This window comes from Dendrobates tinctorius, unplaced genomic scaffold, assembly GCF_039654945.1.
Source record: "Dendrobates tinctorius isolate UK_male_01 unplaced genomic scaffold, ASM3965494v1 ptg000191l, whole genome shotgun sequence".
NCBI classification, from domain to species: domain Eukaryota; kingdom Metazoa; phylum Chordata; class Amphibia; order Anura; family Dendrobatidae; genus Dendrobates; species Dendrobates tinctorius.
The window spans coordinates 13658439-13681737 of NW_027361858.1; the positions used below are offsets into that span (position 1 = coordinate 13658439).

Here is a 23299-nt window from a genome sequence, read left to right on the forward strand (position 1 = left end):
GTCGAGTTTTAAAAAAAAAACGGATTGTGACTGATGGCAAAAAACTGATGTGTGAAAGGTGCCTTATCCTGCACTCTGCGTTGAGCGCTTACACTGGGGTTTCAGTGTAAATCTCTGAAATACATGATTCAGACGGAAACCTCAGCGGTAGATTCCCTATAATGAGGAAGATGGAGACACTGTGGACGCTTTCTGACCTGTGATCCGTCGGTGATGGTCTTTTTAGGATTGCATAAAAGTACCGTCAGCCACAGGTTTGTTCACTTCTGAAAAAGGACACCTCTGAGTAGAGGCCAGATGGAGTCCAGAGTAAATCTGCTGCCTCATTACAGTGAATTGATCCCTCGGGGGGGTTTCATCTGAATCATGTCACTCAGAGTTAGATGGAGACCCCAAAGTAAGTACTCAGCGTAGAGTGCCGGATAAATGTGTTCCCAAACATTATGTAAAATGTTCCCAATAAACGCTTCAACTCAATCCACAAAAAAAGGAAATCCCCACTTGGGTCTGTCATCTGTTAACGGAAATATAGTGGGCTTCCGCATTACTGGTATACAAAGGCTCTGGAAAAGCGAAATGACTCCTCACCCTTCATAAGAAATTTAGCAAATTCTCAACTCCCAAATCCAAATGCCCCCCTTCCTTCTGAGCTCCACAGTGTACCTAAACCACATATAGCGTCCACATGTTTGACATTTCTGAGGCGATGAGAGCCCGACTAACTTACGGGTGCATGTCTCCAGAAGCATGGTCTAGGCTTAACGTACCAGTGACAGCATCATACTGGTCACTACAATGGCAGTTTGCAAGTTTTACTTGACATCAATCATTTCTGCTTGTTTCCAGAAAATACTCATGGAGTCAAAATTTGCATTACACCTGTAGATAATTTCCAAAATGGGGTCACTTGAGGGGGGATTCTGCTGTTCTAGCAATTAGAGGCTCTGTATATGGAGTCCGCAAACTTTTCTAGGAAAATTTGTGCTCCAGGAGGCAAATAGCGCTCCATTCCTCCCAAGTCTCTCCGTAAGGCTAAGTAGTACTGTACAGTCCCATGTGGGCTATTGCCACGTTCAGTAGAAATTGTGGGACAAATTATGGTGCCAATTTTACCCACTACTTGTGTGACAATGTAAAATCTGGGGCTAAAACAACATTTTGTTAAAAATGTAGTTTTTTTCCTTCACTGCCCAATGGTATAAAATTCTGTGACACACCCATGGTGTCAATATGATCTCTGCACCCCTAGATAAATTCAGTGAGAGGTGTAGTTTGTAAAATGGGGTCATTTATGGGGGGTTTTGCTGTTCTGGCACCTCATTGACTCTCCCATTGGGTCATGGCACCTGCAAACTATAAGGCTACTTTTACACTTACCGTGTTTTTGCCGGCCGTTTTTGCGGGCCCCAATAGATTTCTATGGGGCTGCAAAATCGGCCCGCAAAAATTCCACGGTGTGCCGTACGGCCGTGAGGGCCGTATTTGCGGCCGTGATAAAAGATTGAGCCTGATCTATCTTTTTCACGGCGTACGGACACTGCCCCCATTGAAAATCAATGGGGCCGCAAAAACAAACGGAGGTTTGTTTATTGTGGTGCACCGTCACTTCCTGTTTTGCGGAATGCCGCTTTTTTTTTTCCAATACTATTTCCATAGTATTGGAAAAATGAAAAACTGCGATCCGCAAGTTTTTTGCGGTCCGTTATTGCGGCAGACCGTAAAAATTGCGGTGATACAGAACACAAAAAACGCGGTATGTGTAAAAGTAGCCTTACAGTAAAATCTTGTGCTTCTTGCCTTCTGAGCTCTCGGGTATCGGCGTACTCAGAAAAAATTGCACAACAAATTGTGTGGTGCAATTTCTCCTCTTACCCTTGTAAAAATGCAAAATTTGGAAGCAAAATAACATTTTTGGGGGGAAAATGATTTTTCTTTCATCCATGGCTCAACGTTATAAGCGTCTGTGAAGCACCTGAGGGTTCAATGTGCTCACCACACATCTAGATCAGTTCCCTGAGGGGTCTAATTTTCAGAATGGTGTCACTTGTGTGGGATTTTCACTGTTTAGGCACATCAGAGGCTCTCCAAATGCGACATGGCGTCCGCCAATTGCTCCAGTAAATTTGCATTCAAAAAGTCAAATAGCGCTCCTTCCCTTCCGAGCTCTGCTGTGCTCCCAAACAGTAGTTTTCGCCCTCAAAAGGGGTATCTGCATGCTAAAGAGAAATCACACACAAACTTTGGGATCCATTTTTTTTCCTGTTACCCTTGTCAAAATAAAAAAAAATTTGGGATCTAAGGCCGGTTTCACATTTGCGCTTTATAGCGCAGCGACGGCCTGCGCACGGCCGCCGCTAAGCCCCGCCCCCTGCCGGCTCCCTGCCTGCCCCTTCCGGTCATCGCCGCCTTCTAGCGCACATGGGCGCTTGCGATCTGCGCACCCTATCTTTAGCATAGGGTGCACAGATCGTGCACTGGCCGTGCGCTAGCAGGATTTTGTCGTGCGCTGCGCGCTTTTGAAGGTGCGCCCGTGTGCGCCGAACGCAGCATGTTGCATTTCGGCGCGCACGGCGCACCTTCAAAAGTGCGCAGCGCACGGCAAAATCCTGCTAGCGCACGATCTGCGCACCCTATGTTAAAGATACGGTGCGCAGATCGCAAGTGCCCATGTGCGCTAGAAGGCGGCGATGACCGGAAGGGGTGGGCAGGGGGCAGGGCTTAGCGGTGGCCGTGCCAGACCGTCGCTGCGCTATAAAGCGCAAATGTGAAACCGGCCTTAAGTAGATTTTTTGTGGAAAAAAAAAGTTAAATGTTCTTTTTTTTTTTTTTTTCCAACATTACAAAAATTCCTGTGAAGCACCTGAAGGGTTCATAAACTTCTTGAATGTGGTTTTGAGCACCTTGAGACAGCCCAGGAATTTGCAGGAACTGGAGGCTTTTTGCCAAGAAGAGTGGGCACCTTTACCATCAAGAAAATAAAGAACCTCATCCACAACTACCACAAAAGACTTCAAGCTGTCATTGATGTTAGAGGGGCAATACATGATATTAAGAAATGGGGTATATAAACTTTTATCAGGGTCATTTGGGTTGTCATGATTTAAAAAGAGAAAACACAGTAGTTTGACAATAAATGGCTTCACCCAACTGTAGGGGGGGGGGTGGCGAGGGAAGGCAAATTAGGAGGTGATGATACTGATAGGCGGGGAAGGTGTGCTGATCCAACAGAACTGGGGGGTGACCCACTTCTTGGCGCAAACAGACTGGAGACTGAGACAGTACTGTAGTTCAATAGGTCTGGTATTATTCACCAACTTTGCCGACGTCCACACTTTAATACAGGACTGTTCACTTTTCCTCCTCCAACAGACCAGGGTACCTTAGATGCCTCTGTGCCACTGTAGTGATGTCCTCTGCAGTTCTCCTCACTGTGGCTGCCCTAGGCACTTCCACCACAGCGCTTCCCCGTTCAAAGTACACCGGTACCTATTATGCTCAGACTGTCTCTGTCTGTTGCTTCTGTGTTCCTGGGTCACCCCCCGTGACCGTCTCTACTGTCTGGTGCTCACTGAGGGCTCTCTACTGCACAGCAGACCCTCCTTTCTAGTGAGCTCCCCTGGCTGACTGGACTTTCTGGAAGCTTCTCCCAGCCTTTATACTCCCAGCCTAGGTAGCTCCGCCCACTGTCACCTGACAGTCACCTTTGACCAATGAGTGTGAACTTAACCTGTGGCAGTTATGTAACCACTCTCTTCTGTGCTCCCCACTGCCCTCTAATGGTCACACTTAATATGGCACCCTTTTTCCTTCTCAGTGCCTCTATTTCTACACTGAATTATTCCCTCCGCCTTTTACTAAAAGCAGATTTTTATGTCAGGTCAACCTCCCCACATTCCTCCTTCTTTTAACCATTGTCGTCCTCAACAATCTCTTTCCATTCTCCTGGGGTGTATGTGGTGTCCGGAACCTGGCACTTTAACAATAAGTCAAGGTTGGCGTTTGGGTCACACAGGCTCTCGGTCACACAGAGCCCTTTGTCACACAGGCTCTCGGTCACACAGAGCCCTTTGTCACACAGGCTCTCGGTCACACAGAGCCCTTTGTCACACAGACTCTCGGTCACACAGACCCCTTTGTCACACAGACTCTTGGTCACACAGACCCCTCTCGGTCACACAGACTCTCGGTCACACAGACCCTTGGTCACACAGACCCCTTACTCATGTACCCGGTCTGTCTGTCTCCTTGTCCTGTCGTCCTGTCATCTTGGACAAGTCGTGGTCGTCATACTCTCTGTACCCGGGACCTGCTGAATATACATTTTCTTGTTTAAAATAAATAACACTTTAACATTTCAAATTCACTACACACTTTTCCACATTTGTTGCAATACGTTTTTATCAAAACAGAGCTTCTTTTTTTTTCTTTACTCTTTTTTTTTTTTTTTTTTTTTTTTTTTTTTTAACATAAAAACTGTCATACTGACATAATCCCCCTTCCTTTGACCTGAGCATCCCCCTTATGCGTTCCCACTGCATCAGGAGATAACCATAAACAACAACAAAAACATTTCTATAAACGCGGTCGTGAAACTATCCGATGAATTGCACAACTGTGTATCAAACTCCCAGTAGTCCGGGTCATCTCCTGAGGCCGATGTTTTGCCAACTCAGCAAGGGACTTAAAGTCCTGGGACTCTTGGGGTGTCTCTGGGAGTCTCTTTTACGGGGGCACGAAATCTTCAGGGCAAGCAATTACTGCCACAGCGTAGTAGCCTCGGGGGCAGTACTCCTTATAGTAAGATACCCAGTCTCCTTCTTGCAAAGCCCGGCCGTGACGGATGGACTACACATTTAGGTAAACTTTCTCTCCAGTGGTGCGGTCCTGGATGAAGCCATACCCTTTCTCCCGGTTTGCGTGTACCAGCCTCCCGATAGAAGTGGACATGGCGGCTCCACGGTCTCCTTTTTCATGGAGCAGCCCCCAGATCTCCCGCTCTCTGGCCTTTTTTCCTTCAATGACCTCCGCAACCCAGGCAGAGGGCCCGGTATAGGCCGCAGAGTCCGGTGGGCGGGTCGAGGTTGAGGGCGGTACAGAAGCGGCCATAGGCTCCGATTGTGAGTAGGCTGCAGCCGGCTTTGACAGCGACGTAGGCGTGGCCGCAGCTGGTACCAAGGCTTCCATGGGCTCCGGCAAAGCAACCTCAGGTAGGGCCACAGATGAAGCAGCGGTCGCACTTTCCGGTAAGTCAGACACGGCAGCTGATGGCCCGATTTCAGTAGTGCCCGGGAGTGAGACCGATACGTTGGAAGTCAGCTTGAAGGGGGCTACACCGTCGCTCAGAGCTGGAGGCACCACAGCGTATAGAGGTGGGCGGGGAGGCCGAGGACCGGTGTCAAGGCCCGTGGTCTGTCCGCTGCATGGCACGTGGGGTCAGGGTTTGCCTGGGGTGTCGCCGGCGGGGCCAGAGACACGCTCACCTTCCCAGCCGCCGCGGCTCCCAGCAGACTCTCCCACCACTCCTGTTTCAGCCGTTGATCTTCACCCCGCCGTCCGACAGGGCCGGCCTCCAGGCCCAACAGCTCCGCGGGGAGGCTCCCTGAACAGGTCTCCCGACGGGTCTCCAATTCTTGGTGCCACCACCATTCCTTGCGTCCGACACCCCGACAGCTACAGTGTCTCATGCCGTCCGAGGTCCAGTAGCTGAATGGCGCCAAGCAGCCACAGCAGGTCTCTCCACCCGGGCCACTCCCGTTCTTGGGGGGGATGCGGCGGTGAGCTTCTCCACCCATCTTCCAGGGTCCAACATGAGGGAACAGTTCTCTTCAGACGAACCACTCCCCCCCAGGGGCGGATTTGATAAAGCCCCAGGTCATCCAGTACAATCAGCAATGTCTGTATCTCTCTCTTTGGACGCCAAATTACCACAGCCATTTTATTGGCAGCCAGCAATCCACAGTCCAGGTTTTTTTTTTTTTTTTTTTTTAATCCACAGAGAACAGCAACCAAACAATTCTTCACCCCACACAACTTGGGGCCTTTGCTACTTGGTGGCAGGCCTGCCGCTGAAGATGTTGTATTGGCGGCAATTGATCCTGCCGACTACACCAAATGTAGGGGGGGGGAGGTGGAGAGGGAAGGCAAATTAGGAGGTGATGCTGGTGATGATGATAGGCGGGGAAGGTGTGCTGATCCAACAGAACTGGGGGGGGTGATCCACTTCTTAGCGCAAACAGACAGGAGACTGAGACAGTACTGCAGTTAAACAGGTCTGGTTTTATTCACCAACTTTGCCGACGTCCACACTTTAATACAGGACTGTTCACTTTTCCTCCTCACACAGACCCGGGTACCTTAGATGCCTCTGTGCCACTGTAGTGGTGTCCTCTGCAGTTCTCCTCACTGTGGCTGCCCTAGGCACTTCCACCACAGCGCTTCCCCGTTCAAAGTACACTGGTACCTATTACGCTCAGACTGTCTCCGTCTGATACTTCTGTGTTCCTGGGTCACCCCCCGTGACCGTCTCTACTGTCTGGTGCTCTCTGAGGACTCTCTACTGCGCGGCAGACCCTCCTTTCTAGTGAGCTCCCCTGGCTGACTGGACTTTCTGGAAGCTTCTCCCAGCCTTTATACTCCCAGCCTAGGTAGCTCTGCCCACTGTCACCTGACAGTCACCTTTGACCAATGAGTGTGAACTTGACCTGTGGCAGTTATGTAACCACTCTCTTCTGTGCTCCCCACTGCCCTCTAATGGTCACACTCAATACGGCATTCTTTTTCCTACTTCTCAGTGCCTCTATTTCTGCACTGAATTATTCCCTCTGCCTTTTACTAAAAGCAGATTTTTCTGTCAGGTCAACCTCCCCACACAACCACTAAGCATGAGTGGAGAAAAAGTTTTTGTTTTATCTTTCATATTCTCTGAAAAGAAAACAAAATCTCTGCCGAGGTATGTAAACTTTTGAGCACAACTGTAGTTCTACCAATACCACAGTTCGGCTAGTCACCAGAATTTGTCACTAGACCCCATCTTGCCAGAAACCAGGAAACAAGGAAAGTAAGGATAATGCATAGCTAAATGAGGGGAACTTGGTTCACTGCTGGCATAGCTTAACCCCTTCACCCCCAAGGGTGGTTTGCACGTTCATGACCGGGCCAATTTTTACAATTCTGACCACTGTCCCTTTATGAGGTTATAATTCTGGAACGCTTCCATGGATCCCGGTGATTCTGACATTGTTTTCTCGTGACATATTGTACTTCATGATAGTGGTAAAATTTCATTCAAATAACTTGCGTTTATTTGTGAAAAAAACGGAAATTTGGCAAAAATTTTGAAAATTTCGCAATTTTCCAACTTTGAATTTTTATTCCCTTAAATCACAGAGATACGGCACACAAAAAACTTGATAACTAACATTTCCCACATGTTTACTTTACATCAGCACAATTTTGGAACCAAAATTTTTTTTTGTTAGGAAGTTATAAGGGTTAAAAGTTGACCAGCGATTTCTCATTTTTACAACACCATTTTATTTTTAGGACCACATCACATTTGAAGCCACTTTGAGGGGTCTATATGATAGAAAATACCCAAAAGTGACACCATTCTAAAAACTGCACCCCTTAAGGTGCTCAAAACCACATTCAAGAAGTTTATTAACCCTTTAGGTGCGTCTGGAATTCAGATCGGATGCCATGTCACGTTTGGAGAGTCCCTGATGTACCTAAACAGTGGAAACCCCCTACAAGTGACCCCATTTTGGAAACTAGACCCCCCAAGGAACTTATCTAGATATGTGGTGAGAACTTTGAACCCACAAGGGCTTTACAGAAGTTTATAACGTACAGCGGTACAATTAAAAAATCATATTTTTTCCACAAAAATGATCTTTTCACCCCAATTTTTATTTTCCCAAGGGTAACAGCACCCTAAAAGTTATTGTGCAATTTGTCCTGAGTACGCTGATACCCCACATGTGGGGGTAAACCACTATTTGGGCGCATGGCAGAGCTCGGAAGGGAAGCAACGCTATTTGACGTTTTTGGCTGGAATTGAGATCGGACACCATGTCGCGATTGGAAAACCCCTGATGTACCTAAACAGTGGAAACCCCCCACAAATGACACCATTTTGGAAACTAGACCCCCTAAGGAATTTATCTAGATGTGTGGTGAGCACTTTGAACCCCCCAGTGCTTCACAGAAGTTTATAACGCCCGGGCGTGAAAATAAAAAATTCGTATTTTTTTCCACAAACATGATCTTTTAGTCACCATTTTTTTTATTTTCCCAAGGGTAATAGGAGAAATTGGACCCCAAAAGTTGTTGTCCAATTTGTCCTGAGTATGCTGATACCCCATATGTGGGAGAAAACTACTGTATGGGAACACGTCGGGGATCGGAAGGGAAGTAGTGACGTTTTGGAATGCAGACATTGATGGAATGGTCTGCGGGTGTCATGTTGCCTTTGGAGAGCCCCTAATGTACCTAAACAGTGGAAACACCCACAAATGACCCCATTTTGGAAACGAGAACCCCTAAGGAACTTATCTAGATGTGTGGTGAGCACTTTGAACCCCCAAGGGCTTCACAGAAGTTTATAATGCTCGGACGTGAAAATAAAAAAATCATTTTTTTCCACAAAAATAATATTTTTGTCCCCAATTTTTTATTTTCCTAAGGGTAACAGGAGAAATTGGACCCCAAAAATTGTTTTGCAATTTGTCCTGAGTAGGCTGATACCCTACATGTGGGGGTAAAACACTGTTTGGGCGCATGGCAGAGCTTGGAAGGGAAGGAGCACCATATGACTTTTTCAACTCAGAATTGGCTGGAATTGATATCAGACGCAATGTTGCATTTGGAGAGCCCCTGATGTGCCCAAACAGTGGAAACCCCCAATTCTAACTCCAACCCGAACCCCAACACACCCCTAACCCTAGCCCTAACCCTAGCCCTAATGGAAAAATGGAAATAAATACATTTTTTTAATTTTATTATTTTTCCCTAACTAAGGCTGGCTTCACATTAGCGCTTTTTAAGCGCACGCACGGCCGGCGGTAGCTCCGCCCCCGAGCCGGCTCTCTGCCCGGCGTGCCCGCCCCTTGCTTGTAGCGCCGCCTCCTAGCGGACAGCGGCGCCTGGGATCGGCGCACCCTATCTTTAGCATAGGGTGCGCTGATCGTGCGCAGGCCGTGCGCTAGTTGCGCTTTGACCTGCGCTGCGCACTTTTGACGGTGCGCCGTGCGCGCCAAAATCAAACTTTTCGGATTTTGGCGCGCACGGCGCACCGTCAAAAGTGCGCAGCGCAGGTCAAAGCGCAACTAGCGCACGGCCTGCGCACGATCAGCGCACCCTATGCTAAAGATAGGGTGCGCCGATCGCAGGCGCCGCTGTCCGCTAGGAGGCGGCGCTACAAGCAAGGGGCGGGCACGCCGGGCAGAGAGCCGGCTCGGGGGCGGAGCTACCCCCGGTCGTGCGTGCGCTTAAAAAGCGCTAATGTGAAACCAGCCTTAGGGGGTGATAACGGGGGGTTTGATTTACTATTTATGGCGGTTTTTATTTTTGGCAGCTGTCGCACGCTAAAAGACGCTTTTTATTGTAAAAATAGTTTTTGCATCACCACATATTGAAAGCTATAATTTTTCCGTATTTTGACCCACCGAGTCATGTGAGGTCTTATTTTTTGCGGGACGAGTTGACGTTTTTATTGGTACCATTTTCGGGCACGTGACATTTTTTGATTGCTTTTTATTCCGATTTTTGTGACGCAGAATGAACAAAAACCAGCGTTTCATGAATTTCTTTTGGGGGAGTGCGTTTACACCGTTCCGCGTGCGGTAAAATTGATAAAGCGGTTTTATTCTTCGGGTCAGTACGGTTACAGCGATACCTCATTTAGGTCGTTTTTTTATGTTTTGTCGGTTTTATGCAATGAAAACTATTTTATATAAAAAATAATTATTTTTGCATCACTTTATTCTGCGAGCTATAACTTTTTTATTTTTTCGCTGATGATGCTGTGTGGCGGCTCGTTTTTTGCGGGACAAGATGACGTTTTCAGCGGTACCATGGATATTTATATGCGTCTTTTTGATCGCGCGTTATTACACTTTTTGTTTGGCGGTATGATAATAAATCATTATTTTTTGCTTCGTTTTTTATTTTTATTTGTTAAGAGGTTCGCTAAAGGGGTTAACTAATGGGACAACTTTATAGGGCGGGTCGTTACGGACGCGGCGATACCTAATATGTGTACTTTTATTGTTTTGGGTTTTTTTTATTTTCAAAAAATGAATTTATTGGGGAATATATATATATTTTTTCTTTTTTTTTTTTTCTAATTTATTTGGCGATTTTTTTTTTTTTTTTTTTTTTTTATTATTATTTTTACACTTTTTTTTTAATTTTTTTTTAACTTTATTACATAGTCCCAGGTGGGACATCACTGTCCTGTGACAGATCGCTGATCTGTCACATCACAGATCACTGTGACAGATCAGCAATCTGTCACAGGCAGTGCACAAGGCTTCCTCATGCCTGCGCTTTGCAGGCACTGAGGAAGCCAGCTTCCTCCAGGCCCCCGAAGGCCCCCGTCGCCATCTTGGATCCGGGGGCCTGGAGGAAAGGAGCCCCCCGCAGCAGCGCTGCACATTGGCTGCCGTGGGGGGCTCAGGGAAGCACGGAGGGAGCCCCCTCCCTGCCGATGCTTCCCTTTAACTCCCGGTACACCGCGATCATGTTTGATCGCGGTGTGCAAGGGGTTAACGTGTCGGGGGCGGTCCATGGCCGCCCCTGACACATAGTGCCGGGTGTCAGCTGTGATAATCAGCTGACACCCGGCCGCGATCAGCGGCGCTCACCACGTGGGCGCCGCTGATCGCGCTAGACGTACTATCCCGTCCATGGGCATAGGGGCCCGGGTCCCATGGACGGGATAGTACGTCTGATGTCAGGAAGGGGTTAAAGCTTAGGCTAGTTTCAGACTAGCGTTCTGAGGCGGAGCACAGGGCCGTCGCTAAGCTTTGCCCCCGGCTGCGCCTCCTCCGGTCAGCTCCTCCTATGATCACATGACACTGCATGCGATCAGCGTACCCTATATTTAGCGTTGGGTACGCTGGCCGTGTGCTGGTATGATTTTGCTGGCGCTTGCGCCCTTTTGGCGCTGCGCCAAACGCACCGTGTTGCATTTTTGTGCGCTTATTTTATTTCACAAATAAACATAAGTCATATTGAACAAACTTTACCACTATCATAAAGTACAATATGTCACGAATAAACAGTCTCCAAATCAGTGGGATCCGTTGAAGCGTTCCATAGTAGTTTTCTCATAAATTGACACTAGTCAGGTTTAAAAGAAAATTGGCCTGATCATTAACGTACAAAGTGGCTCTGTCCTTAAGTGGATAATTCAGGACTTCTTGCTTATGGACATCTAGATGGAGGCCCGATGCTATCACATCGGGAGGGAGATAATGTCACGATGGGGTCAGGCTTTGCAGCGTTGAGAATCTCTTCCCCCCCCCCCCCCCATGTGCTCGCCCATCTATCCACGCTCTCTTTCCCCATGTGCTGACTTCTCCCGTCTGTGCTCTCTTCTTTGACCTGTCTACCCCATGTGCTATCCCCCTTGTCTGCTGTCTCTCTCCTTCCTGTGCTGTGTTCTCCCCTCACGTGCTGTCTCCCCCCTGTGCTCTGTCTCACCCCTGTGTGCTTTCTCCCCCCTGTGCTCTCTCACCCCTGTGTGCTTTCTCCCCATCTGCTGTCTTCTCTCATGTCATCTCTTGTTTGACCTGTGTGCCCCATCAATAAACAGTCAGTGCACAGCATGTCAGGAGGAATTTCTATTTAAAGGGTTTTTCCACGAACGAAAGTTAATTTTAAAAATTGTCTGTGTCTGACTGTGTACTACCGAACATACCACAGCTCCTGGGCATAGGAGGAAGCAAAAGACAATACTGACGTTACAGCAGGAGATCGCATAGGATACATTTTGTGAGGTAAAATATTGTTTAAAAAGTCTAGTTACTTACCGGTTAACGGTATTTTTCGGAGTCCATGACAGCACCACCGAGAGCGGTAAGTATGCCAGATCAGGCCTAAGTACTACCCTATCATCCTGGAATTGCGTATATGGAGGAAGCCTAGATAATGCCTGGATGTCACTTACTCTACAAGCTGACGTCAGTGCCACCAGGAAGGCTACTTTGAGGGAAAGGTTTTTTATCGACGCTGATGAAATGGGTTCAAACGGCGCCTCCGTCATGGCTGTGAGAACTAGGTTCAAATTCCATGGCATGAACCTATCTTTAACTACTGGTCTGGACCTACTCGACGCCTTAATAAACCTATTGATCCAGTAATTACCGGCGATGTTGCAGCTAAAGAGGGCCCCTAAGGCTGACACTTGCACTTTAAGGGTGCTGGTGGAAAGCTCCATGTCTAAACCTTTTTGCAGGAATTCCAGGATTTGGGTTATCGGTACTGATTCTCCAGCTACAACCCCTGAGTTCTGTAGTAACCTCTTCCAGGTTCTGATGTAAAGTTTAGTTGTAATCTCTTTCCTGCTTTTAAGCAGGGTATTTATAAAGCCTGGAGAAAAAACCTTTATCCTTTAGCAGTGACCGTTCAAACTGATGCGTGGGAGAGGTGCCGCCCTTTTGTATCAGTAGGTTTCCTGTTCCTGAAGGGCGGATCCCCTATCTTGGTGGTGCTGTCATGGACGCTTGAATAAACAGTCAGTGAAATATTTTACCTCACAAAATGAATCCTCTGTGATCCCCTGCTGTAATGTCAGTATTGTCTTTTGGTTCCTCCCCTGCCCAGGAGATGTGGCATGCTCTGTACACCGTCAGACACAGACAATTTTTAAAATGAACTTTCGTTAGTGGGAAAACCCCTTTAATGTGACTGGCTTCCTCTGCCTGTAGATACGTGGCACATCTGGGATCAGCCGAATGATTCACTGCGCCTGTTTGTGTGTGGTGTGTACGGCATATAGAGATTGTGTGTGGTGTGACGGTGTTCTACTGGTGGTACCAGCAGCAGTTTACATATTGGGACACCCATCACTTGGGTGTCCCAATATGTCTGTCGGTGAGCTTCTTCCTCTTGGAATTCTGGGATATGGTGACATCTGGACAGAACAGAAAATGGAAACATTACAAGGCAATTATATAAATAGATGTATGTTTATTGAAATGGGAAGACAAATAATAATAACAATTAATATTTTTTCAGTCGTAGGTATCTAGCGGTGTAAGGAAAGATGGGCTCCAACATGAAGGAAAGTCTGAAATTCTTCAGTCAGTACATAGTGAATATCCTTCGACCCACATATGTGCTTAGAGACATGAGCACTTGGATATCTGACAGTAAGATTTTCATTCATAGCCTTGTACTGTGTATAAAATGATTTTTGAATGCAATATGTGTAACATTTTACATTTTCTTAAAGTAGGACTCCTGTCCTGCCATCATATTTTGTTTTTAATAAAATGATTTGTGAGTAAGCTGATGCATGCATGTCACAGATCGTTATTAAAAAGAAAAAAACGCAACCAGCACAGAAAGTCCAATTGGTGTGCCAAAGCAGATTTATTCTTGAAATAGAAATACTTTTTTATCTAAAAAAGTACAAAGAGTACAGCCTATCAAGGGTATGTACAAAAAAGTAGCTCACTTTCGGGGCGTACTGCTACCTTTGGTGGACATTGCTTTAGATCCACTGAAGAAACTCCTACATGCTGAGACTGCAAGGAGGAACAAGACTTATGCAATATTTTGGGGGTATCCTCTTGAAGAAGATGGCATCCCTTTTGTTATATAGATCTCTGCATTATATTCTCATTTGTCAGAGCTTGGCAAAACCCAGTCATTTACCTTGCATGATGACTAGGATTGGGCATACTTGTTGCTGGATATATGAGATGAATAATTTCACTAATAACAAAAGGATTCACTTCGGTCTTATGAACTTGTTTATCTGTTCCAAGTGGAAGTTCAGTTTGGCCTCATGCATACATTCAGAATTTGGTGAATTTTTTGCCTACGTGTTTGTAAGCCAAAACCAGGAGTGGGTGATAAATACAGAAGTGGTGACGTGTTTCTATTATGCTTTTCCTCTGACCGTTCCACTCCTGGTTTTGGCTTACAAATACTGGGGTAAAAAACTCACCAAATACTCAATGTGTGCACATGGGATTCCAGTGGAATTCATGGCAGGAACGGACCTCTCCTGTGGAGGGCATCAGTGACACAGAACCTATTGACTTGTAATGGGATTTGTGAGATTTTCATCTTTTTGCTAGAAGCATATAGTATGCCGCTCTATTTTAGCTTGTAGAAATTATGCAATCTGTGATGGAGCCTCCAGCACAGAAGTGAACCTACGCTTACATGGTAGAGCAGTGCAAAGACTACAATATAATGCCCAACAAAAAACAATGGAAACTTGACGGCAGCCTGTTAACGAGTTCTGCATGCATAGTTCTGTGCTGTCTGTATGCAAAACTGACCATGCGGACAACACCTTTACCAATACGAGTCAATGTGGTGATTCCAGATGAATGATTTTACATATTAGCTGATGGTCTGTAAAAATTTGCAGCTTGCACTGCTTTGATCCCTATTCTGCAGCAGACTCCTCCATTAGAAGTCCATACGTGTTGTAAGGATTTGTACTCACTTAGGTGCAGCAGGAGGAAAAACAAAAGAGTCCGTGTGGGTTTATTGGCTCCATAAATTCCAAAGCAACAACACAAGGTAACCGGCCTTCACAGCAGACAAAAGCAACCCAAACGGTCCTTAGCTGGGCTTTGTTCCCTCAGGCCCTGTGAGCACACAGGCTAGGGCAATATCCAGCCCAGAGGCTCTGTCTTGAGCTATACACACAGGAGGCCTTCTACCTCCCAAGCCACAGACTATATGCTAAACCACAGCCTCCATTATTTAGGCTGTAACCACACCCACAGGTGAGGTATGGATCACATGGGCTGGTCACATGGTCATGACCTCACTGCAGGTCCTGAAGGAAAACAGGGGTACCCTCCCCCAGAGGTGAGGTATGTGGGTAACCAGACCCTCCCATCTCTTATAGCTACTTGCAACCTGGACCCAGGTGCACTAAGTGACATGTTAATGCTCATGTGCACTACAGACAAAATACTCCAGGTTGTATCGCAGGGAACATCCATCCCTGTGACATATACCTCCCATTAACCACGTGACCACCAGTCACACCACATATTCCCCCGTCTGTTCAAGCCTGTGGGGGTTGAACACTTGTCCTAAACCGAGGGCCTTGAGACAGGGCACCCATGTCACCTTGCCCTACAAGTCGAGAGGACCGTCTCAGTCGGTTTTAAGCATCATTCCTTGAGTCACTATCTGTCTGTGTCACCAGTCACCAGACCCTTTTTAGTCAACCTACTTCCCAAGTGTGCCTTTTCACACGACCTTTCTTTCAATACTTCCCACGGTTGTTGCGGTCATTAGTCCACGGTCCAGTCGAGCCTATTGGCTGATCTGAGTCTGACCCTTTGTCTCCACATCCACTACCGGGTCTCCTGTTTATGCTACTCAGCCATGAGTTAACAAAGGAGTCGCCACCTCTAACCCCCTTTGCCTCAGACCACGTACTGTCAGTCTCAAGAGATGCCCCTCGTCTCTCCATGTCCCGGCTGGGAGCAGTCGCCATCTTCTTTCCAACTCCTGTAGCTGTACCTTAATCTTCATTTTTTCCCCGTATCAGCTGCTCTACCTTTTGTAGGTACGTCACCCGATATTCCAGGAGCATGCTAAGGTTCCCAATGCTTTCCACTGAGCCAACAACAACGAAAGGAACCATGCTATCTTCACCAGCTACCTGGACTTCACCATCCGGTGGAATCCTCACTCTGACCACACCGGATCTATTCACAAGCTCATGCATCACCTTTCCAAGTCTTACAATGACTTTCCTCACCAGATTTCTGGATACCGGAATGAATGTCTTCCTCAAAGCCCATCCGATTTTGAGCTTCCCTCGCAAACTCCAGATGTCGAGTGGCTTCCTTATTCCTTAACATGATCATCTGTTTCGTGCGGAGGCATTGTAGATGCATATCCCTCAGGACAGCCACCCGCTTCACTGTGACTTCTCTAGATGACAGTATGACCAATTGCTGAGTCTCAGTCGCCCAGTGCAGACTACACACTTAGACCGCCTATTTAAAGGCTACAACAAAGAGAAAAGACATGCTATAATGGCGATCAACCTGAAAAAATGTATGTAAAATGTATAGTACAAAATGCAAATTTTATTTGGCAAAAGCAGAAAACACACAAAGTCCATTAAAAACAATTAAAAACCAAATGCCCAGAAAAAAAGACATGGGTTTTAGCCCCACAAACCCAAGGAAAGTATCATAGTCAATACAAATAACAATTTTTTGGCACCTTTTCTAAAGACAGTAAAGTACTGAAATAATTATTTGCTAGATGTTGCAAGACCTAGATAGAAAAATGTAGTATATAATGCTAGACTATCCCAGCCAAAAGGCATATGACAATTCAAAGGTGGTCACTAAGTGCTTTAAATAGTGCAAGGATGGACTGGCAGAATTACAATAAATCCCTGCCAAAACAGCCCCACAAGCAATTAAGGGGGTACATAAGAAGAGACGCCAAAAAATATTGACAAAAAGCAGCAGTTAGCTACCACAAAAGGAACATGATCCTAGTGGGAAAAGCTGCCACAGCATCCTTTAAAAATGACCAGGAGGAATGCCAAATAAAAGTATGAAGGTGCCAAGAAGTCGGGGCATTTAGAGCCCAACGCGTGTCGCCACACAAGGTGGCTTCATCGGGGGCCTTTTTAAAGGTCTCATGCACATCCTTACTGGCACACGCTTCTCGCATGTCTTCAGGAACCTCTATCACGCACTTGAAGAGCGAAGTCTCATTTTTTCCGTGAACTTTCGGCTCCTGCTTTGCCACGAACCTTTCCAACAAGACTTCTGCCCCGCCCGGGTGATTGTCTTGTTCCACTCTTAGCGCACACTCTTCCTCAGTTTTACACTCTTCAAGACCCCTCGCTAAGATGGGCATTTGCAGCTCCGCTTTATCATTCGGGCATGGCTGCTGTAAGTCTCCTACCATAAACTTCTCTTGCAGAAGACCTCTTACTGCTTCTCTGAGCACCTCCACATCTTCCCTTAGGGCCTTATTCACACTTTGCCATGTTGACAGGTGAACTCTGAGCTCAGAGACTTTGTTCTCCAGCTCATCCATTCTGTGCTCAGCCATTTGTCTCAGGGCCTTTTCTTGTTCGATATGCTCTTTAATTGTCTTTAGTTCGGCCTGTAAATCTGTCACCTTTTACTTCTCACAAGACAACTTTTTAGCGAGGTCCTGGAACTCCTGTGCTTCCTTCTCTTCAAACCGGGCCTTGACTGCCTAAAGCTCGGACTCCAGATGGCGCACCCGCTCCAATTGCGCGGAGTTGGCGACTTCCATACTTGCCATCTTCAAACACTCCTTCGCCAGCTGTTGACAGATCTCTTCGCGCTCTCTCTCCAAGTTTCGTACGTGCGCTTCTACCAGGTGAAAACTGTCGTCTCGCTCTTTATCTTGGAACTGTTCTCCAACTGCGATTTTAGCTGTTGGACTCCTACCACCACCCTGGGACAGTCATATTTCTCACGTCCTCGACTACCTCTTTATCCATCTTCTCAGAGGGTGCAGTTTGTTTAGCCACTTTCCAGCCTTTACACCTCCGGCGACGGGAGGAAGACTTGCCATTTAGACCTGAGTCAGTCTTACTGCACTCCTTTTCACTGTCGTCACTGTCTGAATGGGAGTTACCCCCACTCCCCCTGTAATCCTGGAACAGCAAGTCCCCACTTAAACAGGTGTCGGACCCCTTTTCTGGAGCTACCCTGTTTCTCACGGTCCCACGTTTGGTCACCCCATCTAAGTCCCCAAGTTGGTCAGACCCACGCTTTCTTCCGGTCTCTCGGCACTCGGGACCATCGACCTTACATGGTGCTACCTCCTTTTTATACATCACACCACCAGGAATCACTACAGCTGTCTGCTGTTGTGGGGCTCCCTTAGGGTCATTCCGGCTTCGCCTTGAGCAATCAGACATTCCCCTTCCCTCCCACAAATCCCAAAACCGTTCAAAGTCCTGGCCTATTACTACAGGGTATGGCAAGTCTGGGATTACAGGGACATCATGGCTGGAAATAATACTGTAGTGGGCGTCTCAATGATTACCCTGGACACCGTATAATCCCTAGCGACCCCCATGAATGCAGTGGACTTCCTTCCGGGAACCAGACAGGGAGTTTGGCACTCACCAGGGTCACCAGGCTCCCTGAGTCTAGAAGTCCAGTCATGCACTCTCCATTGACTTCTACAGAACAGCTCTGTGACACCTTGTCAGATGGAAAGTCAGTACAACATCCTGGACATGCACTGTTCGAACCCTGAACCCGGCAACAGTCCATCAGCGCATTCCTCGCTGCCACTTTTTTTTGCCACCACCTTAATTTGAGTCACCACCCCCTTTTGGGCAACCATCCCTGTTTTGGGTCACTGCCCCCTCTTGGGACTCCACCCCTTTTAGGGACACCACCTCTCTCTGGGGTACACACTGTGGACTCCCCCACGGCTCTCCCAGGCCCCAGTTCGCACAGACCCTTATGTGTCTCTGGGGCTCGTACTGGCCCTTTAAGAGTTCGCACGCTCTGGACCTCTGATGTCCTTATGGCACCTCACCAGCTCGTACTGGCACTGCCACAGCTCCTGCTGTAGCCACAAACCTCCGGCTGCTGCTCAGAAGCCACTGCTGCTGCCACTGCGGCTCCTGTTGTTGCAGAACCTCTTGCTGCAACTTGCAACTGCAGCTCGCGCAAGTCCCTGCACAGCTCCGCACTGCAGACTTCATGGACCCACCGATCCACAGCAAGCTTCGTGGCCCCGCCGAGCCACAGCAAACACCTCACATGTGCTTTATAAAAAAAAAAAAAAAAAAAAGTCTCTCACTGACCCCGGTCAGCACAACACGGACTCATGTCCGTTACCTGTTTGTGTCGGCCACACAGGTTCCCGGATACCTCTTATCCTCAGATGCAGCGTATAACAACTTCTCACTGACCCCGGTCAGTATGACCCACGGATGTCAGACCGTATGCTCCCCTGGCTCAGACTGGTGCTTCTTGGACTGTTGCCCGCAGACTAGCACCAATTGTAAGGATTTGTGCTCACTTGGGTGCAGCAGGAGGAAAAACCAGAGGCATGCTTCTTTAAAAGAGTCCGTGTGGGTTTATTTGCTCCATAAACCCCAAAGCAACAACACAAGGTAACCGGCCTTCACAGCAGGCAAAAGCAACACAAAACAGTCCTTAGCTGGGCTCTGTACCCTCAGGCCCTGTGAGCACACAGGCTATGGCAATGTCCAGCCTGGAGGCTCCGTCTTGAGCCATACACACAGGAGGCCTTCTACCTCCCAAGTCACAGACTATGTGCTAAACCACAGCCTCCATTATGTAGGCCAGTGATGGCGAACCTATGGCACGCGTGCCAGAGAGGGCACGCAGAGCCCTCTCAGCTGGCATGCGGCCTCACCTCACTGTTCTGGAGCAGCAGCTTCCTGCCTCTCACACAATGAGCGGCACGGCCGCGGAGCTGAATAATGTCATCCAGCCGCGGCCACGCCTCTCGATGTGTGAGAGGAAGGAAGGTGCCGGCGCGCGGAGAGGTGAGTGTGGCCGCTGTGGTGAGTGTGGCCGCTGTGCTGTGTGGGTGTGTGTGTCAATGATGGGGAGAGGGCCAACGATGGGAGTGATGGAGAGAGGGCCAATGATGGGGCTGATGGGGAGAGGGCAGTGATGGGGATGAGGAAATGATGGAGGTGGTGGAATGGGCAATTTCTACATGAAGGGGATCATGATGGGGCATATTTCTGCATGAAGGGGATCATGATGGGGCATATTTCTGCATGAAGGGGATCATGATGGGGCATATTTCTACAAGAAGGGGATCATGATGGGGCATTTGGCATGTGTTGGCACTTCGTCATAAATAATTGGGTTTTAGGTTGCAGTTTGGGCACTCGGTCTCAGAAAGGTTCGCCATCACTGATGTAGGCTGTAATCACACCCACAGGTGAGGTATGGATCACATGGGTTGGTCACATGGTCATGTTCTCACTGCAGGAACTGAAGGAAAACAGGGGTACAGTCGGCACCCTTACCCAGAGGTGAGGTATGTGGGTAGCCAGACCCTCCCATCTCTCATAGCTACCCGCAACCCGAACACAAGTGCACTAAACAACATATTTAGTGCTCTTGTATGCTAGAGACAAAATACTCCGGGTATATCGAAGGGAGCATCCATCCCTGTGACATATTCAGTACCTCCCATTAACCACGCGACCACCAGTCACACCACAGTGTGTAAAAATCGAATCACATACAGGTAACTATTTATATGTCTTATGTTTTTTCTTGGCTATGTGAGAATTATAAATTTATGAAACTTTTGTTTGATTATTAACCCCTTTCTGACATGTGACATACTATCCCGTCCATGTGACCCGGGCCTGTAGGACCGCGGATGGGATAGTACGTCATCGCGATCAGCGGCACTCACGGGGGGGGCGCCGCTGATCGCGGCTGGGTGTCAGCTGATTATCACAGCTGACACCCGGCACTGTGTGTCACAGACTGCCTCGGCACATTAACCCCTGGCACACTGCGATCAATCATGATCAGTAACAGTAAGACACACCTGATAAAATACACTAAGATGTACAAAAGTTATATAAAAATAATATAAAGAAATTGTACACCAAAAAATAATAAATACTATGATATTAAATGTTCAGGTATCATAAATGTGTCTCCATAGTTGAATGGCAGACCATTCAGTTAATTATACTATATATAACCACAGTGCTGGACCCAAATTAAAACAATAGAATAATATTGTAAAAATAAAACAAAAAACAGGGATGGCTCAATATTATAAAAAGCCTTTATTGAAATCAATTGGCAAAAGAATGATTAAAATTGGGCAGCACACCAACTCATTAAAATTGATTATGAATATAAATAGGGACTACCAAATAAATCATATAAATCATAAAGTATAATCAAATGATATAATATATACATGAATAAATAATTAGGCTAAGTGCACAAATACCGGAACTCTCGCGGAAATTACCGCGAGAATTCCGGAATTCCATTCCGCTGGAAAATCGCATTTTAAATTCCCGCGATTTTCCCGTGGAAAAACTAGCATTTTGCAAGCGTATGTAGCTTGCAAAATGCTAGCGTTTTCCAAGCGATCTGTAGCATCGCTTGGAGAACTGATTGACAGGTTGGTCACACTCAAACATAGTGTTTGACGAGTGTGACCAACTTTTTACTACTGAGGCCGCCAATGCAGCATCAGTAGTAAAAGAATATAAAAAATGGTGTTATTCTTACCTTCCGACGTCCCGTGCATCCGTTCCCAGTAATCCTTTGCGAAAATGCCCGCGATGACGTCCGTTCTCGCGGATCGCGATGTCTCGCGGTAATTCGCGATGACGTCGCGCGAATGACCGCGAGACTTCGCGATCCCGTGAGAACGGACGCCATCGCGGGCATTTTCGCAAAGGATTACTGGGAACGGAAGCATGGAGAGAAGCGTGAAGGCTGCGCGGGACACCGGAAGGTACGAATAACAATATTTTTTTATTTTAAATTCTATTTTTTACAGGGATATGGTACCCACAGCCTGGAGGACAGTCTCCTCTCCTCCGGACCGTGGGTACCATCCGCAATTGTTCTGCTTACTTTCCGCATGGTGGGCACAGCCACATGCGGGAAGTAAGCGGAACAATGCATTCCTATGGGTGCGGGATCGCCGCGATTCTGCAAATTAATGAGCATGCTGCGTTTTTTACCGCGAAGCGATGCCGCGGTGAAAACCGCAGCATTAGCACAGCATTGCGGAATCCCATAGGAATGCATGGGATGCTTATTTTTCGCGGTTAAAACCGCCGCGGAAACGCGAAAAAAACGCCACGTGTGAACTCAGCCTTACTATACCAACAACATAATAATCGTAACAATAAAAAATATATATAAATTGTAGACAGCACAAAGGTTCTAAGATATCATAATACCACAATCAAATCACTAAAATTCATAAAGTAACCAATCTGATGTGTGTGTGTATGTATGTGTGTGTGTATGTGTGTGTATGTATATGTATGTATGTATGTATATGTATATGTATATATATATATATATATATATATATATATATATATATATATATATATATATATATATATATATATATATATATGTAATTTGATGTATGATAAAATATATATAAATAAACAATAAATATATATTCTGTATAAAGTGCAAGAATACATCAACAATGTGCCCACCAAATTTGCGCATATACAGTGGGGCAAAAAAGTATTTAGTCAGTCAGCAATAGTGCAAGTTCCACCACTTAAAAAGATGAGAGGCGTCTGTAATTTACATCATAGGTAGACCTCAACTATGGGAGACAAACTGAGAAAAAAAAATCCAGAAAATCACATTGTCTGTTTTTTTTTCATTTTATTTGCATATTATGGTGGAAAATAAGTATTTGGTCAGAAACAAAATTTCATCTCAATACTTTGTGATATATCCTTTGTTGGCAATGACAGAGGTCAAACGTTTTCTGTAAGTCTTCACAAGGTTGCCACACACTGTTGTTGGTATGTTGGCCCATTCCTCCATGCAGATCTCCTCTAGAGCAGTGATGTTTTTGGCTTTTCGCTTGGCAACACGGACTTTCAACTCCCTCCAAAGGTTTTCTATAGGGTTGAGATCTGGAGACTGGCTAGGCCACTCCAGGACCTTGAAATGCTTCTTACGAAGCCACTCCTTCGTTGCCCTGGCGGTGTGCTTTGGATCATTGTCATGTTGAAAGACCCAGCCACGTTTCATCTTCAATGCCCTTGCTGATGGAAGGAGGTTTGCACTCAAAATCTCACGATACATGGCCCCATTCATTCTTTCATGTACCCGGATCAGTCGTCCTAGCCCCTTTGCAGAGAAACAGCCCCAAAGCATGATGTTTCCACCACCATGCTTTACAGTAGGTATGGTGTTTGATGGATGCAACTCAGTATTCTTTTTCCTCCAAACACGACAAGTTGTGTTTCTACCAAACAGTTCCAGTTTGGTTTCATCAGACCATAGGACATTCTCCCAAAACTCCTCTGGATCATCCAAATGCTCTCTAGCAAACTTCA

General features: G+C 46.8%; 1 protein-coding gene across 1 annotated transcript in view; it reads left to right on the forward strand.

The window, feature by feature from the left end:
* Nucleotides 1-23299, forward strand: part of RIGI (RNA sensor RIG-I) — a 145780-nt gene that overhangs the window by 23370 nt on the left and 99111 nt on the right. Inside the window, exon 2 of the mRNA XM_073552463.1 lies at nt 13243-13376. Within this exon, the coding sequence (XP_073408564.1) occupies nt 13271-13376 (106 nt within the window). The 5' untranslated portion in view covers nt 13243-13270. The remainder of the gene's footprint in view (nt 1-13242; nt 13377-23299) is intronic.